Genomic DNA, 21,163 nt, shown 5'->3' with positions numbered 1-21,163 from the left:
TTGAAAAATATTCATGTTTATAAATATTTTCATCATAGATAAAAAAAAAAATTAAAAATTTCACCAAATAATAAAAACTAAAACATTTAGTGAAAATTCAAATATCTAATATTATTTTTCTTTGAGTACAATAAAATACCAAGAATTTTTGAAAAAAAAAATTATTATTTTATAGTTAGAATATCTCAATGTCACAGAAAATTAAACTATTATTTCTCATAATAAAATTAATTTAACTTTCTTGTTAATTTTTTTTTTATAAATAGATTAAAAAACTTATAAAGAATCTAATACTAAATTTCCAAACTCGAGTATAAAAATAAACATTTTCATGAATTTCTAACATCAAAATAATTCATACATTTTTAAGATTTTGATAAATATTATTTAAATTCTAAATTTAAACTCTTATAAAAAATATTGTACCTAACTATTTTAAGTTTTTTTTTTTTTAATTGAAAAACTAACTACTTATGAGAGGCTTTAAATTAAATTTTCAAGTACTTCTTTAGTCTTTACAGCAAATAATCAACATTAACAGAAATAAAATTGAACATTTTTTACATAATACATGCTATTTTTAATAGCTCAAAAAAGAAAAAAAATCAAAATATTTTAAAAATTTGATTGTAAATACTTGTATAAAATACAAATACAAATATTTATTTAAAATTTAAACTATTTGCGTTTATTTGTTTTCGAATTGTACCGAAAAAAAGATAAAATCAATTTTATCGAAAAATGGATTTTTTCCTTATTATACATAACAGAAATTTTTAATTTTGACTTCTTTTAAGTACAAACTAGATATTTTAATTTTCTGTCTAATACCAACTCCGTTTTTGAAAATTAAATCATTTTATCGATTACTTATCATATAGTGACGATACTATAGTCTATGCATGAAATATACGTATTTGTAAAATCAATACATTCATCCTTCCATTCAAAATTTAAAATAATTAAAAAATTTTATCATTTATATTTATTAGAACTACACGTTAGTACACAATTTCTTTGTAAAATTAATATATCATATAACTTAAATTAATATAATCTTAGGTATTAACAATATATTACTATTTTTGATTTTTAGTTTTTCAGTTATAGGATAAGGATTGGTATTTTTGGATAAACCTTATCATAAAAATTAGGTACATTTTAATACCTGATCCATCGAGAAGCTCTACAAATGAATCAATCACAAATTATATTTATAACTGAAGACAAGAAAACACTTCTATTTTAGACACTGAATTCATTTGTCAAACTTTTATTGACATATATTTTAAATTATTTTTTAATAACATCTAATAAAAATGTATGATTATATATTATAGCTAGTAGATTATATATTTTAAATTTAATTTATTTTAAACACAACAAAATATTTTTAAAGTTATAAAAATCTATTATAATTAATAATAATGTAAGTGTTTGATAAAATTTTGATGACAATTATTTTTGTCAGAAAATCTTAAAATATGTGCTCTTAAATAATTGTAATTCCTACTTCACAATAACATACTGTTATACTCGTAATAAACAATTTAAAGTTTATATGATATTCTAGGATAGTGAAAGAATATTCAAACAGATTTTTAATCTCAAAATAAAGGGTTTTACGTAGTGAGTAAATTGTAATTATTATAATGTATATCTTCAGGTCACATGTCGGTTATTGGCAGAAATAATTAAACACACTTTAACTATTTTAATTGCGTACAGTGTGAAGGTGAATATGGAACTCAGAACACATAGCTCGTTACTTGAGATTCTTATTTTATAATATGTTTCTTATTGGAACGAGTTTGTTTACAAGAACTTTTGTCTGTGTCAGTTGAACCACAACGCTAACATCATGCATAATATAATAGGTACGTGAAATCAGTTTTGCAACAGTAAGCCTCATTCGGGCTATATTGATACAAGTACACTAGAGACAGAAACAGAATTCAATATATTACAAAAGCAGTTTTAGAAAACTACATTGTTTTCTATAACAATAAACACAGGGTACCGACAGTAAACCAATATTAATTCAAAATCTCTCATTACAGTATAACAATTTCATCAAAATAATTATATTAACAAAATCGTCAAAGTAATAATGTCCCTGTACCATTGAGTATCGTAACAACCTACCTAGAAAAGTTAATAAATAAAAAAACAAAAATTGTAATCACATAATTGTATAATACCGATACGATTTGTACGTGATGGTTTTTATACGTAGAAAATTATATTTTTAAAAATAAAACAATGCATTTTTTCATATTTAAATGATTTAAATGATCAAATAACATTAAAGTTTTATTGAAATGCCTCAGTTACTATTTAACTCGTTGATTAAGTGAATCGCGATAATAGTGCCTACAACGCGATCAAACAAAATTCTACACTCATAAACCATAATTTAATAAAACGATAAATGTTAAAATATCATAGTCACAGTCATTATTACCATAGATTAAATATAAATATAAATATTTAATCTATGTCGTTACATAGTACGAATATCGCATTTGCTTACATGCCTACGCCTATACGGTGTGTTTATATATGTGTTGTTAATTCTTTCTTTCACAATAATATTACTCTAATAAGTCTACAAAACGATTTTACAAGAGCTGAGAAATAATAATAGGTACGATATTATAAGGACAAAGAATACTGTGAAATAGTCTCCTTACGGTGTACCTTTACTTCAAAAGTTTTCGGCAATATTGACATTTGATTCACGATAATTATTTAGCTATGGAGTTAAATGTATGTAAAATACAAATGAAACTTTCAAATTACATAACAGACTTTTAGCTATAACGCAGAGTATTTTCGAGAATCCTGACGTTGACGTATAAACTTATCTCCATACAACGAAACTACTGTTTCTTTGTTGAGCTATAGATTTACAATATTGTATGGTAAACAATAGGCATACTTTTGATACTTCACTTCAATTTTTTTAACACTCACCCGATTAATATTTAACTATTTTAGTACCTATTATTTACAAATGGTCAATAGATGTGATAAACACAAATGAATAAATGTCTAGACGTAAACGTTTAACGATAGCGAGTAGATTTTAAATGTTTATGTATAAAATGCACTAATGTAGGTAGGAAGGGATACAAAAATCATTTAAATAATCGATTCTGAATCAGCTGTGTTACGAATTAGGTACTTACTACGAATATAAATATTGTTCACCTCGAAAAAACAAGTACCTATTTAATAAGATATTCAATTGCTTTTCTGTGTGGAAATTTCGCACTGAGTGTAACGTGAACACCGTTTTGTTTTAGATGATTGTGTTATTGTAATACTGTGAAGAATGAAACTGATTTGAATCCGTTAGAACTTGTATAAGCAGAATACATGAGGTGAGATCCCTTTCGACCAGAAAGGTATTATTTTATCGGAAAATAATTATAAGTCGATATTGTGCAGTGAAACGAAAGGGCATCTACGTGATATATAATACTAGAACTAGGTATAGTATTTCATTTCACAAAACTAGAAGTCTCGGAAAAAGGAAGTTCTGACACTGTTTTACTAATAAACCAATATACTTGACTTGAAACTAAATCACATTTATATCACTGTATAGTGTATCACCACAATAGTATATTTTCAATCAAACGTGTTTGACAATACACCACAAGTTTCTATATAATAAATTATATTTATGCAACTTAATTATAATTATTTCTAAACCCTAAGTAACTTAACTTTTTTTTTATAATTTAACAAATTAATAAAAGTTTATGTACGTTTATATACTCAGTGGTGTATTTACAAAATGAGAGGGAATTAGGGAATATTCCGACCCCTAGAGTAAAAAAAAAAGATAATTTATAAGCGGTTTATTTTGGCAACCCTTAGTTTGTAAAACTATTTTATTACAATTAAGCCCCCTACCAAAAAAAATAACCGTAAATACGCCACTGCTTATATTATATTATTTATAAAATAAAATTCAAATTGTATTTATCATATAAATTACATGCGTAATAAGTATAACTGTATAAGACATAAGTATATCAGTATATCACATTATTTTATTCGAGTTTCGCTCTTTTTACTGTAATGTATATGATATGTGAAAATGTCCGCTAATTAGCTTCCATACGTCTTGATTTTTGTATACAACAATCTATAAATTGTTCTTTCTTTATGGTATTCTATAAATCAAATGAACGTTATTGACCTTCGCTAAAAACCATTAAATGATAATAATTTTATGTTAAATACATTTTTTTTTTTTTTATTATTATTTATAGTTAGATTCATTAAGTATGGTATTTTACTCATCTATTTTCGTTTTTCCCTTTAAACAAATAACAGCTATAACTTGAAACTTGTCAATTTTGGTTAGCAGTTTCCCTATTCAACTGATATATACAACTAATATATAACATATATAACTGATGTATATATATATATATACATCATACATCACATTATTTATTATTATTAAAAATATTCTGCTATTTTTTTCTTTTCTATGTTAAACATAAAATACCTTTTTAAAATATATTCTGAATTTATTTCTTCCACTAGGAATGTGCTTCAAACTTTAGTGATGACGGTTTTCTATGTTTTATTGTTTTGATTATTTTTATTTTTTTATGTATATACTATATACATATAAATATTGTGTTTATATGAATTTATAAGTTATTATTATAAGACATTTTTACAAGACCAAATTTTTATTTTGATGAAATAGATGTAAAAATAATAATATCTATGTATAAGTGTTTTCATGATTCACCATTCAAATAATCATGATTTACGATGTTCTTTTTTTAATATAACATTAGATTTATAATGTATACTACAAACTAAAAAAAATTAAAAAGTATATCTTTTTTTATTTAATTATATTAAATCTATTGATAAAAAATTTATATTTTTTGAAATTCGTCCATTTTATCGAAAATAATTTGGTATTAAAATAAATATTAAATAATTATTATTTATACATTTAACAATTAGATAATTACAATAAAAAACAAATGTATTTAATTCGTAAGCGTATAAATAATGTACGAGATCTATCCAATGTGTGACTATTGTATCACCTGGATGGTCGTTATCAAGACTTCTATATTAAATATAGTACGTATTAAAGCTTAATCAATTTGTAACAAAATCTAAAAATCTGAGTTGAGCAAAGTTTATAAATTTAATTTTGAAATTCATATACACGCACAACCAGCTTTAGCAGAACCCAACTTTCGCCAAACAATATCTAACTCGAGCAGACAAACATCACATGGGATTTCAATCATTGCATTTAATGTATTAGGTGTGTGTTGTATATGTATATAGGTACAGAACTTTATCAAGACCATATTCAAACATACGTAGTAGTAGTATATCGAAGCGCTAACTATTCAAGCTGCAGTAAAATAGTATCATGACGAGACAGGCGGAATTACTTGTTGAAAACAATACTAAAATACTAATCTTTAAGATAAATATAATATTGCGGGTATCATTAGAATATAAATTATTTTTTACGTGACAAAACAATTTTAGTAGGTATTATTACAGCAGTATTATATGCATACTACATTACATTGTAATATCTACTATTAATATGTAAATTATATAAATAGTTGCTAAGCCTCAATCTCCGTACTGCATACATAGCTGTATACAGGTATGATGGCCACTGTTTTATCGGTACGTTAAATAATTAATTAAAATGTGTACATATACGGCAGTATCATATCTACGCGTGAACATTGATGTTGATTTTTATATTACATATTATGTGTATATTGAGGTAAACAAAACAATTAAAGTGTGATCATATGATAATGGTTCAGATTCATATGTATTATATAAACTCTATTTAGCGATTAAGTCTTTTAAACTGAAATTACACCAATAAATATTATGCTACAGATGTTAGTATGTTTTATTACAAACATTTCGAAAAGGATTTTTCCCGCACTGTTAATTTAAATCATAATACTTTGGTGGCATAGTCGTAATGTATGGTATACTGCCAATGTGCATTTAGAAATGTTCCTAAATTCGCTATTGAAATCACTGCGTATCCTTCCTCTAACCCACGCGGACCGGAGTATCTACACGATATAAATTATGCATACTTGCATATTCCGACGAGATTCAACGTCTTTTTAACTAAAAATTAAAACTCAAGTTTTTCAGGCCCACATGAATATACATATTTCCAAAAGCAAACACTGAAACTGTATTTCAAAATAATAATATAATTCTGTAGGGTTGGACCCTGTACCTCGGTACTACCACACCTCCTCGACAACTCACTCAGGCACCTGCTGTAACATCATAGCAGCAATTAATATATCACGTTCATTTCGTATGATGTATCACCTACTATCGTACCATGAAGATATATCACATAAATATATAATGTAATATATGCAAACATCGCCTACCGCAACGAAAAAGATTGTACCTCGATTTTTTTCAATTTTTAGTTAGGTACGACCCTATTCGGATAAGCAATAATTTTGTTTATCGGCTTATCGCCCACGAAAACTATCGTATCTCTAGCTATTCAAAGAAATTAGATATTACATAGGTGATTAAAAATTGATTGACATTTTTATTTCCCGTGAAAACAATCATATGTATAGATACGACGCTTTGTTAATTAATATTTCCATCGAAAACAGACACTATGTTTAGATGCGACGTTTTGATAACAAGTAATTTAAAATTTGATTAAGTTAATAACTAATTACTAAATTAACTTAACTGATTTTATAACTTCTTCCCATTATTACAGGGTTTATTCCAACGGGTAGTAGGTCCCAAATTGGGTAGAAGGAAAAATCAAAAGGGCAGTTTACTTTATAAATATGGATACCTTACAAAAATATATTTTTTCTTAAAAGGAACCTACTATATACCTACAACTCATTTCATTATTATATCTATAACTCGTTAGAACTTCAAGTCTTAAAAAGATATGTCCTAGAAGAGGAGGATAAAAATCATTCAAAAAAAAAAAAGAAAATTTTAAATATAAAATATATTTTTATTATTTAGATATTTTTTTATTGTATTTTAAAATTGTAATTAATAATATCTAATAAGTATAAAAAATATAATATTGACATATTTTAATTATGTATACTCATACTACCTATGTCTCAAAATGTTAACAGTTAAAAGTATTTTTAAAAAATAATTGCGTATAACTAGGATTACGTAATAAAAAAAATCAAATTTAAATAATGGTATACATATAACCGAAAATATCTGTATTTTTTAAATATTTTTCCATGCGATGGTCAAAATTCTAAAATATCAATAAAATTTATTTGTAGGTGGGAGGATAAGTATTATAATCCAAATAAATTTCACAAAACAAACTTTTGAACAGTAGATAAGAACCCTTAAAATAAGCCTTGCATTATAGAACTATAGTAATATAGTACAATGCAATATAATAGAAAGGAGTTACTATAATATTGTCCTTATAATTTTATTATTTATTTCGGAAGAAGACACAAATAATACGAAAAATAATTAATTGTCTTCGGAAATGAACGATGTAAGTACAAATTTTAGTCGTAAAATACCAGTGTAAACATACCTAGTTAAAACAATGCAATTTTTCATTCGGAAGTATAGACTTTTAGAATGAATATAATATGTTGGTGCTAATATTCTTATAACTAGGAACTGCTAGTATTTTAACTAGTTTGTTATTTTTTTATTTTACTTAATTATTTCTGTAATAATAATAATAATAATAATAATATATTGTAAAATTTTTGATTAAAAATGTTTATTCAATGTTATAATTTCTGATCGTTATATTTATTTCTATTACTATTTTAAATTTTACTATGAATGACTAATCATTATGCATTTCCACAATACTAATGTCACTTAGGTATTTATCTTGACTCTTGAGGGGGGGGGGCTGTAAAATTAAGTGTATTATTAACTATGACAACCAAAAAAGTTCATTTTTCTTGGTTGGCATTAACCTTTCAGAAATTTTCGTGGAAGGAGGGTAGGTGACACCTCATCATACACACACACACAAGTATCCACATTAATTGACGTCTATGCACTTAAACACGACAAAAAAACTTGTAGATACTAGGTACGTAAATACGACATAATAATATACATTAGAATCTCGGTAATCCGACTGTTCGATAATCCGATACGTCCAGTAATCCGGCTGTATTAACCTATATGTACCAATATGTATTTATATATAAATTTACTATCGTAAACGATAAACCGTTAGATAAAACTAAGTAATAACAGATTAAATCCTAATAAACAAAAAGAAAAGCTCTTAACCTAAAAGATTTTTAAATCATTTTTTAATACGAGTAAAAATGTAAAATTTAATAAGTAAAAATGCGTTTTTTTGTGAACTCCCCACTAATCCGGCGTTTTCGTTAATCCGACAGTAGCGTGGTCTGATATGTGTCGGATTACCGAGATTCTACTGTAATAATATTATTGTAAATAGCACATAAACTTCCCGCGAAAAAATTGGTAAGTATATAGATACGACCTATTTAAAGTTGTATCTCAAAAAAAAAAAAGCTGAAGGCTTCATTTTTTTTTTTCAAAATCGAGAACATAATACTTTAGAATATTCTAAATTTTGTAAATAGTGATCTTCAGATCAAAATAAAAATAAAAATCAGAATAACAAATTAAATCCCAATTCATTTTGCTAAAAGTTGATAGAGGTAGGTACTATCTTTATCGCTACGGTACTTAGGCGATATTATGTATGTTGTGTATACTTTATACAACATATACCTAATAATAAATGACTCGCTCTCTCTCTGTTTTTCTACATTTCTATCGATACCATGTCTCTGTCTGACGCTTCAATGAAATTTCGAATTTTAAATAAAATATTATATTTTATCGTTCCATTGCTCCAAATGTAATTACATACATGAGCCTACCGTCGCGGTGGGTATACCTATTGTTATTTATTGTTGTATAATAACACGATCGCGCGCACCGCGTTGGTGAGACTCGCCCCGATTAATAACAATATTAAATAAATTATTGTAATGCGTACCGCTGCGAGCCGGAGCGCGTTTAAAATTATTTATTATTGATGTCACATTAAAGAGCTATAGAGATTTAGGCGTATACTTTTGCGGCTGCGCTATCATGCTCGAAAAACCAGTATTAAATAATAAACGTAGGTACTTATAACTCTAAGGTATTACCATCTACGGTAAAATAATTATTAGACGCATTACTCGTACCCAACAGTCAAAAAATTCGAGGAGGGTATCCCGAGTGTGTCTAGCTTCTAATTTTTATTAATTTCACAAACTTGATATTATGTCGAGTGGCCCATGTGCGTTCTCGGTAGTCAACTATGCAACCAAAAGTATTAAGAGGACGCCCCCCCACCCACATGTGTGTTGTTTGTCTTACACGTCATACAACATGGCGAATTTGTGTTTAATAAAATCATTTGTTACCTTTAGAATAGATTTACCTATTCTCAAAGTTAAGAACGTTATTTGTGCTCAACTGTTATCTTTTTCCGATATTCATATTTTTAAGCGAGGTAAAATGATTCTACCGCAAATATTGAAATATTACGAGTTAGAAATTCTCATATCTAGCTTAAAAATTAAAATATCGAGCGAGAACTAGGCCCAAGCACAGACAACGTTCTTAACTTTGATTATAGGTAAATTCACTCTAATAACAAAGTTAACAACGCGTGCAATTAGTTTTACTGAACGCAAATTTGCGACGTGGTATATTCGTTAGGTAGAGAAAACGCGTGCAGGTCGGGAAGTGGGTAGCGTCCTCTTAAGAGGCCGAACTGATGATAGAAGCGATCAATGACAGTACATAACATGGACAATTATACGCCTAAATAACTTTTACAACAGTGAGCAAAGCTCATTTTGTTAAATTATTTTCTATTAAAACTGAACACAATTGCAACTTATTTACGGTCAATAAAAGCAACCATTAAACTGATGAATGAAATAGTAATTCTTACATTCGAGAGTACCTAGTAGGTAAACATTTTTATAGGTATAGTTACGTCAATTCCAACGAATGATAATGTGTAAGTTATTTCACGAATATAAAAATGAGACGTGTAACGGATAATTTACACGATAATGAAACTGCATTTATACCAGTTCCTACAATAGTCGTATTTGTAATATTTGTTAGTTATTTTTTTCAAAAAACATTAGCATTCGTTTGAACACATTTAGTGAACAAAATTATATATATTATTTTTTTTTTTTTTTAATTATTTATTTGTGCGATGTATTGCGTTTAAACTAATTTCAAGACATAAACATTCATTTTGATTACATTTAACATACAAAATAGGTAGTTTAAATAATTTTATTATTATTAAATAATATAATATAGAATTATTTAATAACTCAACATTTATAAGTAAAAAATGTAATATATTATTATATCATTTATAAATATAGGTAATATAATAAATGCAAACACTTAATGTATACTATCATATTTCACCAATAACTATAGATAAATGATTAATAAAGGAATTAACAATAAGTATTTTTTTTTTACTGAGTAGGAATTTACATATTATATTGCTTTTTAATAATATAGAAATTAACATATATTTTTTTTTTAACTATTAGAAAGAAGTTACATTTGCCCAAAAATAAAATTATAGTCCATCATAATGAATAAGTAGTCACACATATGTTTAATTTGCAACAATTTCAACAAATGTATATACCTCATAAAATGGTAGAAATTATAAAATGATTGTTCTTATATCAAATAAGTTCAACACATTAATTTAATTTTTTATTATGATTTATTTTATATTATAATTTTCATACAGTAACCATTTCTATATAGTTAAAATACATAAAATGGTCATGGCAAATAAAAAAACTGCAATCGATTATACATAAAAATTTTTTCATCATTATAATTTATTCAAAAAATAAATTATAATAATTGAAATGTGAAACATATTATCAATGTCACTATGTACAACAAAATAAATTGGTTTAGTTCATTTCATCATGCAACTGGGCAAGCAATGCTTTCCGTTTTGCTTCTAAATCATCATCACTCAATTCAGCAGATTTGGAATTTTTCTTATTTTTCACATCTTCCAAATCGGATCTTCTTATACTCGATGACTGCAAAATGGCAATAAAAACAAACCAATAGGATCATACATGAAACACAGGATGAGGTTTTATATATTGTATATACTACATGCACTATTCAAGTTAAATATAAATTGAATATCTACCCTAGACCGAGATTGTGTTACAGGACTTTCAGAATGTTTTTTTCTTTTCGATTTCTTATTTTTTCGCCTTCGGTTCTCACCATCGCTTATGACATCAGGTGAATCTTCTTTGATCTTTTTTCTATACTTATACTCAGAATCAGTGGATTCCTAGATATTTGTATTTACCATTATTACAAAACATATTAATATAATAATTTAATTTTTGTACACAGACAATAAGTTTATTTGTCAAAAGATATATGTTATTTTTAACCTACCAATGATTTTGATCGAGATTTCTTTTTATGTTTTTTATTTTTCTTTGATTTTTTCATTTTAGAATGATGATGATTACAAACTTCTTCGGTGTCAACAATGAATTCCTATACAATATATGAAACTTTAAAACATATACATCATATATTTAACAACAAATTCACTTACATGATCAAATTCGTGTTTATTTAAATAATCAGTACTATATACATTTAAACATGCATATTTTTTAATTAAATTTCTCTAAAAAAATTTAGAATAAAAAAAATTTGTTATCAAATAATGATATTATATTACACTTTGATTTTAACAATTTTATTATAAATATAATATATAAACATATAGAGTCTGTTACAGTGTTCATAAAAATTTCAATTAGTGTAGACTATGATGAATACATCTCTTCACTATTCAAAAAAGTACAATACACCATATGACGTCTACTTATATAAATATACATACATATAAGTTCCATTTAAATTAAATTTAACATTTTTACCTTAAATATTTCCTTTAACTTTCTTTGTACATTCTTAAAACAAATCTAGAAGTTAGAAGGTTTTAAAAATAAAACTGTTTAATATTTATCACATAAAATTCAAATATTTAATAGGAACCCAATAATTACTCAATTTTAAAATAAGAAAAAGTAATACTTTCATTAAAAGTTTAAAACATAAAACTTTAATTAATGTTAGTTTATAAACAAAATAGTTAACATTATAATAAATAAATAATATATTTAAGTTTTAAATTGTATTATTATTATATACATTAAATTTATTTCAAACACATTTACTTTACCTGAATAATAGCTTAATTTTATTAAAATCAAAAATATGTATTATAATGCACACATTACCTTAAAAATACGAAGTCTTTCAGATTCTAAAGTAATGGCTTGGAACGCTTGGTGGTTTTCAATTTGTCCACGCACATCATCCCAATTAGATTTATAGTCCACATCCATTTCTTTAAGTAATGAACGGAATGCAGTTTCTAATTTCCGTTGTCTCCTATTTTCTTCCCGTAATCTTTCTTTTTCTCTTCCTTCAGCCTATTAAAATTTTAACATTAATAAATAGTGAACAAATAAAATTAAAATAAACAACTTTTCAATTACTTTTTCGATAAACCCATGATAAGCCAATTTCACATTGCCAGCATCTAAAGTTTCTGATTGTTTATCCAAGCAGACTACTCGAGCAAACTCTTCAAATGTAGTATTTACCTAGAGTAGGGAAGAAAATTTAGGTAAAACTCTAAACAAAACTTTAAATAACTTACATCAACTAGAAATGAATGTTCTTTGAGTATTTCTTTGATAATTTTTTTTTCTTCGTGAAACCTTGATTTTAAATCTTCTACATAGAATTTAAAAAGATCTAAGGCTGTAGAACCTGAACATTTGCAATTTAAATTATAAAATAATATATTAATGAACTATTAGCAAAACTTAATAATATTACCAGGTTGGCCAAGAAGAGCTGAAAATCTAACATCAGTACTTATAATAGGATATAACTCTTTCCATAATGACATTGATGTTAATTTTCCTTGTTGATGAAGTTCTTCCAAAAACATCTAATTTAAAATAATTAAATAATAAATTTAATTAAAAACAAACTTTCAATAAAAAGAACATACGCCAAAGTTATCACGATTTTTTCGCTCTTGTTGTTTTCTTCTTCGTCTTTCTCTTTCTTTGTCATGTTCTTCTTCCTTTTCTAATTCTCGAATGTGTTCTTGGAATACTATAAGAGCATCTTCTTTCTCCATACCTATAAATCAAAATTTACAGTATACTTAATAATAATATAAATATTTTATAATACTTGAATAAGTCAGACAATCTTATTGAATTATCTAGATAGTGCCAGGGGTTTACATATATTTTTTTTTAATTTTTAATGACAGACCAAATTTAAAATATATTTTGGCATTAGAGTCAAATTTTTCTGAAGAAAATAATTAACCAAAAACAATAAAAACTAAAATATTAATTGGCTTGGCGGTATGAAACCAACTCACAGGTCATGGATTGGAGACCCTGAATCAATTGATTTAATATTATAAATGCGCTATGTGTTCTACCATAAAATCAGAACTGCTGAACACTTTGAATAATGATATAATACTTTCTATAAAAACCTAGTCTTAAAACTTGTATTTCATTGTTTTTATTTCTTAACTCATATTTTAAAAATTTAACAAGTTCCACATTTAAATACAGCTACAATAACATTATTCTAAATTAATGTTTATATTAATATGTAGTTGAAATTTAATTAATTGACTGGTTGAAACTTTAAAATGGTTCATTCAAACTATGTTAATATACTCAAATTATCTATTCCCAAAGTAGAGAATTTTTATACCATGATAAACATAGCTTCTGTTTGATACTGAAAAAGTAGTATATCACTTAAGATAAAATATCTAACCTACCTAACAATTAATGCAGTTTAATTCGTAAATCAAAATTAATTTTATTAAAACCAACCTAATAACTTTGGATCATTTACAAAATTTTGATTATTAAGAAGCATTTCTTGAACTTGATACCAAGTTGTAGTATGATCAACTAATGTCATGGAATCCAATACTGCTGCTAATTGTTTCATGTTGCGTTTTTTTTGTGCTTTAAATTCATCTTTTTCTCTTTTAGCTAAATTAAACATGACATCATCATACACATCACGACGATCAATTTCTGATACATTCCTCCATATCTAAAATAAACATATCAATTTACATAAATATAATATACTTTTGTAAAAAGGTTATGTCAAAAATATCATATTTAATTTTTAAAATGAAATTTAATTCAAAAATGTAATTTTCTAAGTTTTATTCTTTATCAATCTTTTTAACAGATAAAAATGATTAAAATTTAGTAATCTAGTGTTGTTGTAATGTCTTTTAAACACATTTGTTATAGAATCACATAGCTATACATATCAGAAAAGTAACTTCGGCTTAGAACTCATAAGTCTTTTTAGAAACTTAACTACTTTACAAGGCTACCTTTTATATGAAAATCATTTTATTTGAAACTGTATATTTTTAATAAGTAACAAGTGTTTACTTTGCTCTACAAATCAAAATTACTTTTTGATGTTATAAAAAACCATATCACATAGTTTTGAAGTTCATATAGTCATGGATTTTTTTTTTACTGCGTTAGAAGATCATTTTCTTTTTCTAGATTTTAAATCAATATACAATTAAAATGTTATAAAATATCCAGAATTTTATTGTACTTTACTAACAAACACATTGAAATATTTTAATTTATTAATTTTGTACTAAGCTATTTTAAGTGTAACATTAAGTACTTGAATTTATAAATAATATACTATACTACATGATTCCTCAACATATATCAGACCTTATTTAGGATACCTAAGTAACAAATTAAATAGCAAAAAGGTTATTATGATCCAGCCATCAAGAGAACACTACTGCGCGGTGACCAAAACTTATCTGTTCTCACTCAATACCACCACTAGACACACCCAAACGCTGGCATTACTACCACTGGTCACCAAGTAGTGAGTGGAGGAAATTTACAGTGGCCAGTAGATAATGGAGTGGGAGAAATTTTGGAATAAAACTGCAATGCTCATTAGTTTAGATGCACCAAAGAGTAGCATTATCTTGATGATCAAAGTATAACAGAAAATTTTACAGAACGAAAAATGTACACAATGTACATTAATCTTAAATTTACTTACATCCAAATGCTCATATTTCTCTTCTAGTCTATAGTACTTTGTCTTAGATGTAACATCTTCATTTTTCATTAAAAACTTTTCTAGATCTTCTTTAGCCTTTTTAGCTTTTAATCTATGTTCATCTTTTTCATCTTTTTGTTTTTGTGTTTTATAAGCATTAAAAAGCTGCCTTTTTTCGTTTAACTTTTTTACTTGTGGATAAAGTGGATCACGACTAATAACTTTTACAGTTTGATCCCATGATGCATTACTAGGAATATTCTAAAATTCAGTAAAAGAAATAAAAAAAAACAATTTTATAAACATTGCACTATTATTTTTATATTAAAATAATTTAATATTTACCTTTTTCTTAAGAAGTTCTTTAAAAGCTTCAATTAATTCTTGTTTATTTTTCAAAATTGGTACTTCTTGTGCTTGGAATTTAGATTTTAATCCTTTACCAGATACGTTATTGGCTGGTTGATTTTCATCAGGAACAGCTATAGAAGCCAAAGTAGCTGCCATTGCTTGATCCATAGCTGATCCAGAATCTTAAAAATTAACAAACATTATAACCAATTAATTTTTATTAAACACATACACTTGAAAAAAATTTATTTCTGCATAATTTCTAAAAATATGACCCCATATTACTATAAAAATGCATAGACAAGCCATAAAATACATAGATATAAATTACAATTGAATGATTGAAAATAAAAAACAATATTGAGTTCCCTTAACTAGTACTAAATTTTAAACAGATGTATTACAAAAAATTATTATGTTTACATTTCTATGATAGAAAAAGAAGAAAAATTGAAAATTTTCCATTTAATAACTTTTTTTAACTTATTGATAATTGAGGTATGATTTAAGTTAGTAAATCTATATAAAAAAAAAAAAAACATAATTTGAACTAGTCTAACTTTAAGTCCTTTAATAGCTTAGGAAATATGGAAACCAATTTCATTATTCATATTAAATACAGTGGACTGAGAGTAAGACAATAAATATACTGTTATTTTTTCTAAGTGATAAAAAAAATAATATTAATTATTATGTTTGAGATTATTTAATAAATTTCAAATATTAAAGAATACTAGTATTTAATTATATTCAAAGATCCTTAGTTATTAACATGTAAATTAAAAATTTAGCACATTGTCAACCCAAGAGTGACACAACACAATTCTAAGATTATTTTACATTTGATTTCTAAAATATAATATGGAATAAAAATTTCATGTAGACCATTCATAAATAACTGATTTGTTTAAAAAAAAATATTTTTTCATTAAAAAAAAAAAAAAGTTAAGATAATTAATATTTTATTGATAAAATGTTCAGTATTAAATTAGATGTTAAAATGTAATAATAAAAAAAATTATTACGAAATTTCTTTGAAAATTTTATCTTTAATTTAAATAAATACTATTTAATTTACTTCTCAGCCATTAATGGTTGATCTGCATGAACTTGTTTTTCTTAAGATATGTGAAAAATAAAGAAAACAAATCTTAATGTGGCATCTTCTAATGAAACTAAAGAACTAAAAAAAAAATAAAATGTAATCAAAATTTATTAATTTCTACCATGAATCATTTACCTATAGAATCCATTCCTCTATCAACTGGAATTTCCAAGGATTGCTGTATTAGAGGAGCTTGACTAAAATAATTCAATTATTAAATATCTATAAATCAAATATAAGTCAATTATTAAAATAAATATTATTAATACATTATTCCTTGTTCAGAAGCAATTTTCATTTTTAATTCTTCTAATTCTGGTGGTATGGTCCAGCTTGCTTCTTTTGTATTAATGTTATGATAATATGTAGCACCAGTATCTGATTTGTATTCTTTCCACGGACATTGGTCTAATAGTAACTATAATAATGATACAAAATAAATGTTAATGAATAAAAGAATAAGTAATAGTTAACTAACCTCTGTCTTTGTTTTTAGCTCATCTGGTTTTTCCCAAGAGCTTTGTTTGGTTACTGAATTATAATAATATAATCTATCATCTGGAGCCTTATGTTCAGTCCATTCACTTATAGGTTTAGTTTCATCACTATACAAATATGCACACATTAATAAACATAGAAAGAAACTATACACCATTAATCTGTAAAATATCTAAATATCACCAAAATGTACATCAAAACTCATCATTAATAGGATGAATAATATATAAATATATATATATATATATATATAAAATTTTGATTAACTTTAATTAACTAAATATATTAAAAGACGAAACAAATTATTTTATACACTACGCTTCTATGTTTAGTTTGAATAAACCAAGTTAAACCACTTACCCAAAACTCATTTAAAATCATTTTCCCCAAATAGTAATTTGATTTATTTAAAATATTCTATTTTTATTAATTAATTAAAAGTGTTATAAACAAAAATTGTTTAAATTTAATAATGATTTATTGTTCAAATATGATAACTCTTACCAATCGCAGTCCTATTCTCTTGGGTGTCACCACCAATCTTAGATACTGTAGTACTGACATTCAGCAAAATCAATAGGAATCGTGTGTGGCCTAATATCAAAGTTTATCATATTTAAGTGTAGAATGTAAAGGGCCAGTTATCAATATACATGCATACATAAAACGAAATTAACAGAATTCAAAATCTAATAAAAATTTATTTATTTTGATACATGAAAAATTGTGTTATACAATAAAAATCAAAAATCTTAACAGAGAAAATTAACTATATCTATATTATTTAGTGTTTTTTTTTTTTTTTTTTTTTTTTATAGTAATAATGAATATGAACCAATTTTAAAATATTAATATTTACTTAAATTTAATAATTAAGTTGATTTTATGAAAATATTTGGTATTTGTTATTACACTTTTAAACATTATTTAAATTAAATAAAATGTACATTACTTAAGTTAATTATAAAAATTTTGAAACAATAGTGTAAGTTGAATTACCAAGCTTATTATTAACATAGAAATTTACACCAACAATTATCACTTTTACTTATAGAAATATTATATTATAATTTGAACCTTTTAAACATTTACAATAAAAAGCCTGGATAAGAATGCTGCAGTTTATAAAAACTAGTCAAGAGAAGGGCAATTAAAATATTCAATTAAAAATTAGTATGAGTTGACTAGTGATACAAAATAGAATACATTTTTCACAGAATTCAAATACATAGAATATCCTATATAATTTCTATTATATATATAAAAAAAAAAAATGTAGGTAATTCCAAGAGAGCATACATTTCACCATTTCTTTTTTTATCATACTAATTTTGTTTTGCAACTATTTGATACCTACATATAATAAAAATCACCAACAAAAATCACATATGTTAAAATATGGTTACTAAATAAAATTATAAACTAACAGATTTGTGATAAATTATACTTACTTAGATGATTGTGAAACTGATTTATTGAAAGATACTGGAGCTCCAACAATTTCTCCTACAAAAAAAAAGTTATATAAAGTTACAACTTCAAAACTTAATAATAAAACTTTAAAAAATAAATATATTTCACCAATATTATTTTTTAGTAAACATTTTTTTCAAGCAGAAACTATTTACATACTATAGAGGATTTTTTAATATTTTAACCTAGCTGACTACTTTTTTTTTTTTTTAAAACATTGTAGAATTTATACAAAGTAAAAACATATTATTCTTCAAAAAACATTCAGTTATTTAATAATATAATATAGATTTAAAAATGAACTTTAAATTTAAAATTATAAATTAAACATGTTATTTATTTTTAATGACACTAAATGAAATATTCAATATTACATAAAAAATATGATAAACATATATTATATAAAAATAACAATAGACAATATCAAATAGTTTATGTATTATATGTAATATAAGTTTGTGTTTTAATAAAATGGCATATGCTATTTCTAATTAGGCATATCAACTAGAACACATGAAACTAAAATGAAAAGAACATACACATTATTTGATCAAACTGTACTAAATTATAACTACTTGAATACAATTCTATTATTACAAATATTATTTAGAAACATCAGAAGATAATGATATTGTCATAAGCAAATTAAGAATATAAAAGTAATGTTAACCTGGCATGTTCATGTTAAAAGGAGGCATAAATGGTGGCGGCATGCCTGGGGGTCCAATACCCATTGGTGCTGCAGCCATGAAGCCAGGAGGTATAGCCCCAGGAGTGAAGCCCATCTGAGTCGACGGCGGAAACGCCGGTGGTGGTATCATCGGAGGAGCTACACGGGTGTTCAGGGGTGGTCCAGAGCTCGGCGAAGCCTGAAACAAATAACAGTGCAGAACATAAACAAAAATCGCTATAGGTAGACGAAATTTCACAATATCACTCACCATTATTACGACTACGATTCCTAGTGATACATTAATACAACAGCGAGCAGTGCATCAGACGACGACGTTGACGTTCAAACAGACGACATCTAGGAATCCGACGAACTGAGATCGTTAACTATGAATATAAATGACAAGAGTAAAACATAAAACATTAAGCAAACAACAACACGAATCCGGCGGGTATTTCGATATTAACAATATCGATGTTAAAGATTGTTCGTCTTGGGCTCGGGGTCCAGAAAGTTTTTTTTTGTTATGTTGTAGGTGAACACCGGAATGAAGTTAGCAATGGATAGATCGCGGCGGCGCATACCGGCATCCTCATTCTCACGATATAATAATATTACCACTACCGTTGTTCCAAAGACATTCGACAGCATACTCCGCTAGTCATGGTTATCAGCGTTTAGGGAGATTATTATCATATTATGTTCATGATAACAACCACAGTTACCGCCTTCTATTGATATAATAGTATAATATTCATTATTTTCATTATTCGTAGTTCGTAGTGTTCGTACATACTATAATAGATTATAGAAATATAGATCCACGGCTGTTGACTTGTTAAGTGTACTGACTAGTGACTACTGAGTTTAGACTTTTTATTATTGAAATTAATATTGATACTTACTACCATTGATTTTAGAATATTTTAAAATCAATGTTACTATTTTTATTACTTAGTAGTTAGTGGCTAGTGTCTATTATAATTTATAACTACGGTCTACAACAACGACATAATAGGTGCGTTGTACGTTTTAACTGCTTTATTTCGATTTTAATTTTTAACGTTTCTTTTTTTAAAACCTTCACTCGCCACTAAAAATCGCATATTATTTAATAATAAGCATGCAATTCTAATTATTCAAAACGTATATCCATGAAGCAAAATTATTGTAATCTAGTTGAATGTTCATCGACAATTATTAACTGTCTCAAATAGGTAATCATTATTATTTCAATAGCAGATTTTAAAAGATAACTGCAGCCTGAGAGCAATGGTCAAGTATAATGATACCACATATTTTTACCAATTATTCTAAGTTATCATTTTATATCGGCTAAATCCAAGTACCATTAATTGTACCTAAATGGCTAAGTAATTTATAACATTATGATAATATTTTTCAATAGGTACTTCTTAGTTTTTACTATTGATACAGATTTAGTTATGATAAAGTAGTCAGAAAAAATCCTCCATCAACATTTCAAATATCTGCTTACCTAAAAAGGTAATACAGTTTAGATTAAGCTAGACACTTTTTGGCTAAAACTGTACCCTTCCCTTTTTTGTCGATTTAAAAAGTTTAATATTTACTATATGTTATACTTATAGAAAAATTTAAAGTATATTTATTTATATATTATATATTTTGTATGTGCCTACAACTTATGTTATTAATACTTTTCTATATTATATAATATGTATAAAAATGTTACGATAAATGATCACAAATACAAAACTTTTTAGTTAGACTAAAAAGAAAAAACTTTGATATAG

The 21,163-nt window shown here is 25.5% G+C and overlaps 1 protein-coding gene across 2 annotated transcripts; it reads right to left on the bottom strand.

Annotated features, from left to right (window-relative positions):
* Positions 1-10,933: 10,933 nt before the first annotated feature.
* On the bottom strand, positions 10,934-19,937 carry LOC112595445 (pre-mRNA-processing factor 40 homolog B). 2 transcript variants are annotated; one of them, XM_025340671.1, is made up of 17 exons: positions 19,657-19,934; positions 19,386-19,584; positions 18,694-18,748; positions 17,223-17,349; positions 17,014-17,162; positions 16,880-16,941; positions 15,634-15,821; positions 15,289-15,549; positions 14,055-14,283; positions 13,199-13,332; positions 13,021-13,135; positions 12,839-12,951; positions 12,675-12,782; positions 12,414-12,608; positions 11,554-11,658; positions 11,294-11,443; positions 10,934-11,177 (listed from the first exon to the last, which is right to left on the bottom strand). In XM_025340671.1, exons 1-17 carry the CDS (start codon positions 19,657-19,659, stop codon positions 11,043-11,045), a joined length of 2,328 nt encoding a protein of 775 aa, XP_025196456.1. In that variant the 5' UTR covers positions 19,660-19,934; the 3' UTR covers positions 10,934-11,042. The 2 variants fall into 2 exon arrangements, with proteins under 2 accessions (XP_025196456.1, XP_025196457.1); XM_025340672.1 differs by lacking the exons at positions 10,934-11,177; positions 11,294-11,443; positions 11,554-11,658 and adding exons at positions 11,667-11,794; positions 12,051-12,095 and having other exon boundaries at positions 19,657-19,937.
* Positions 19,938-21,163: the final 1,226 nt, after the last annotated feature.

The sequence above is a fragment of the Melanaphis sacchari genome, unplaced genomic scaffold (genome assembly GCF_002803265.2).
Source record: "Melanaphis sacchari strain LSU unplaced genomic scaffold, SCAv2.0 Contig27_pilon_pilon, whole genome shotgun sequence".
Classification (NCBI taxonomy): Eukaryota; Metazoa; Arthropoda; class Insecta; order Hemiptera; family Aphididae; genus Melanaphis; species Melanaphis sacchari.
The sequence above is the reverse complement of the archived record's forward strand: the minus strand, read 5'-3'. Positions and strand labels throughout refer to the sequence as shown.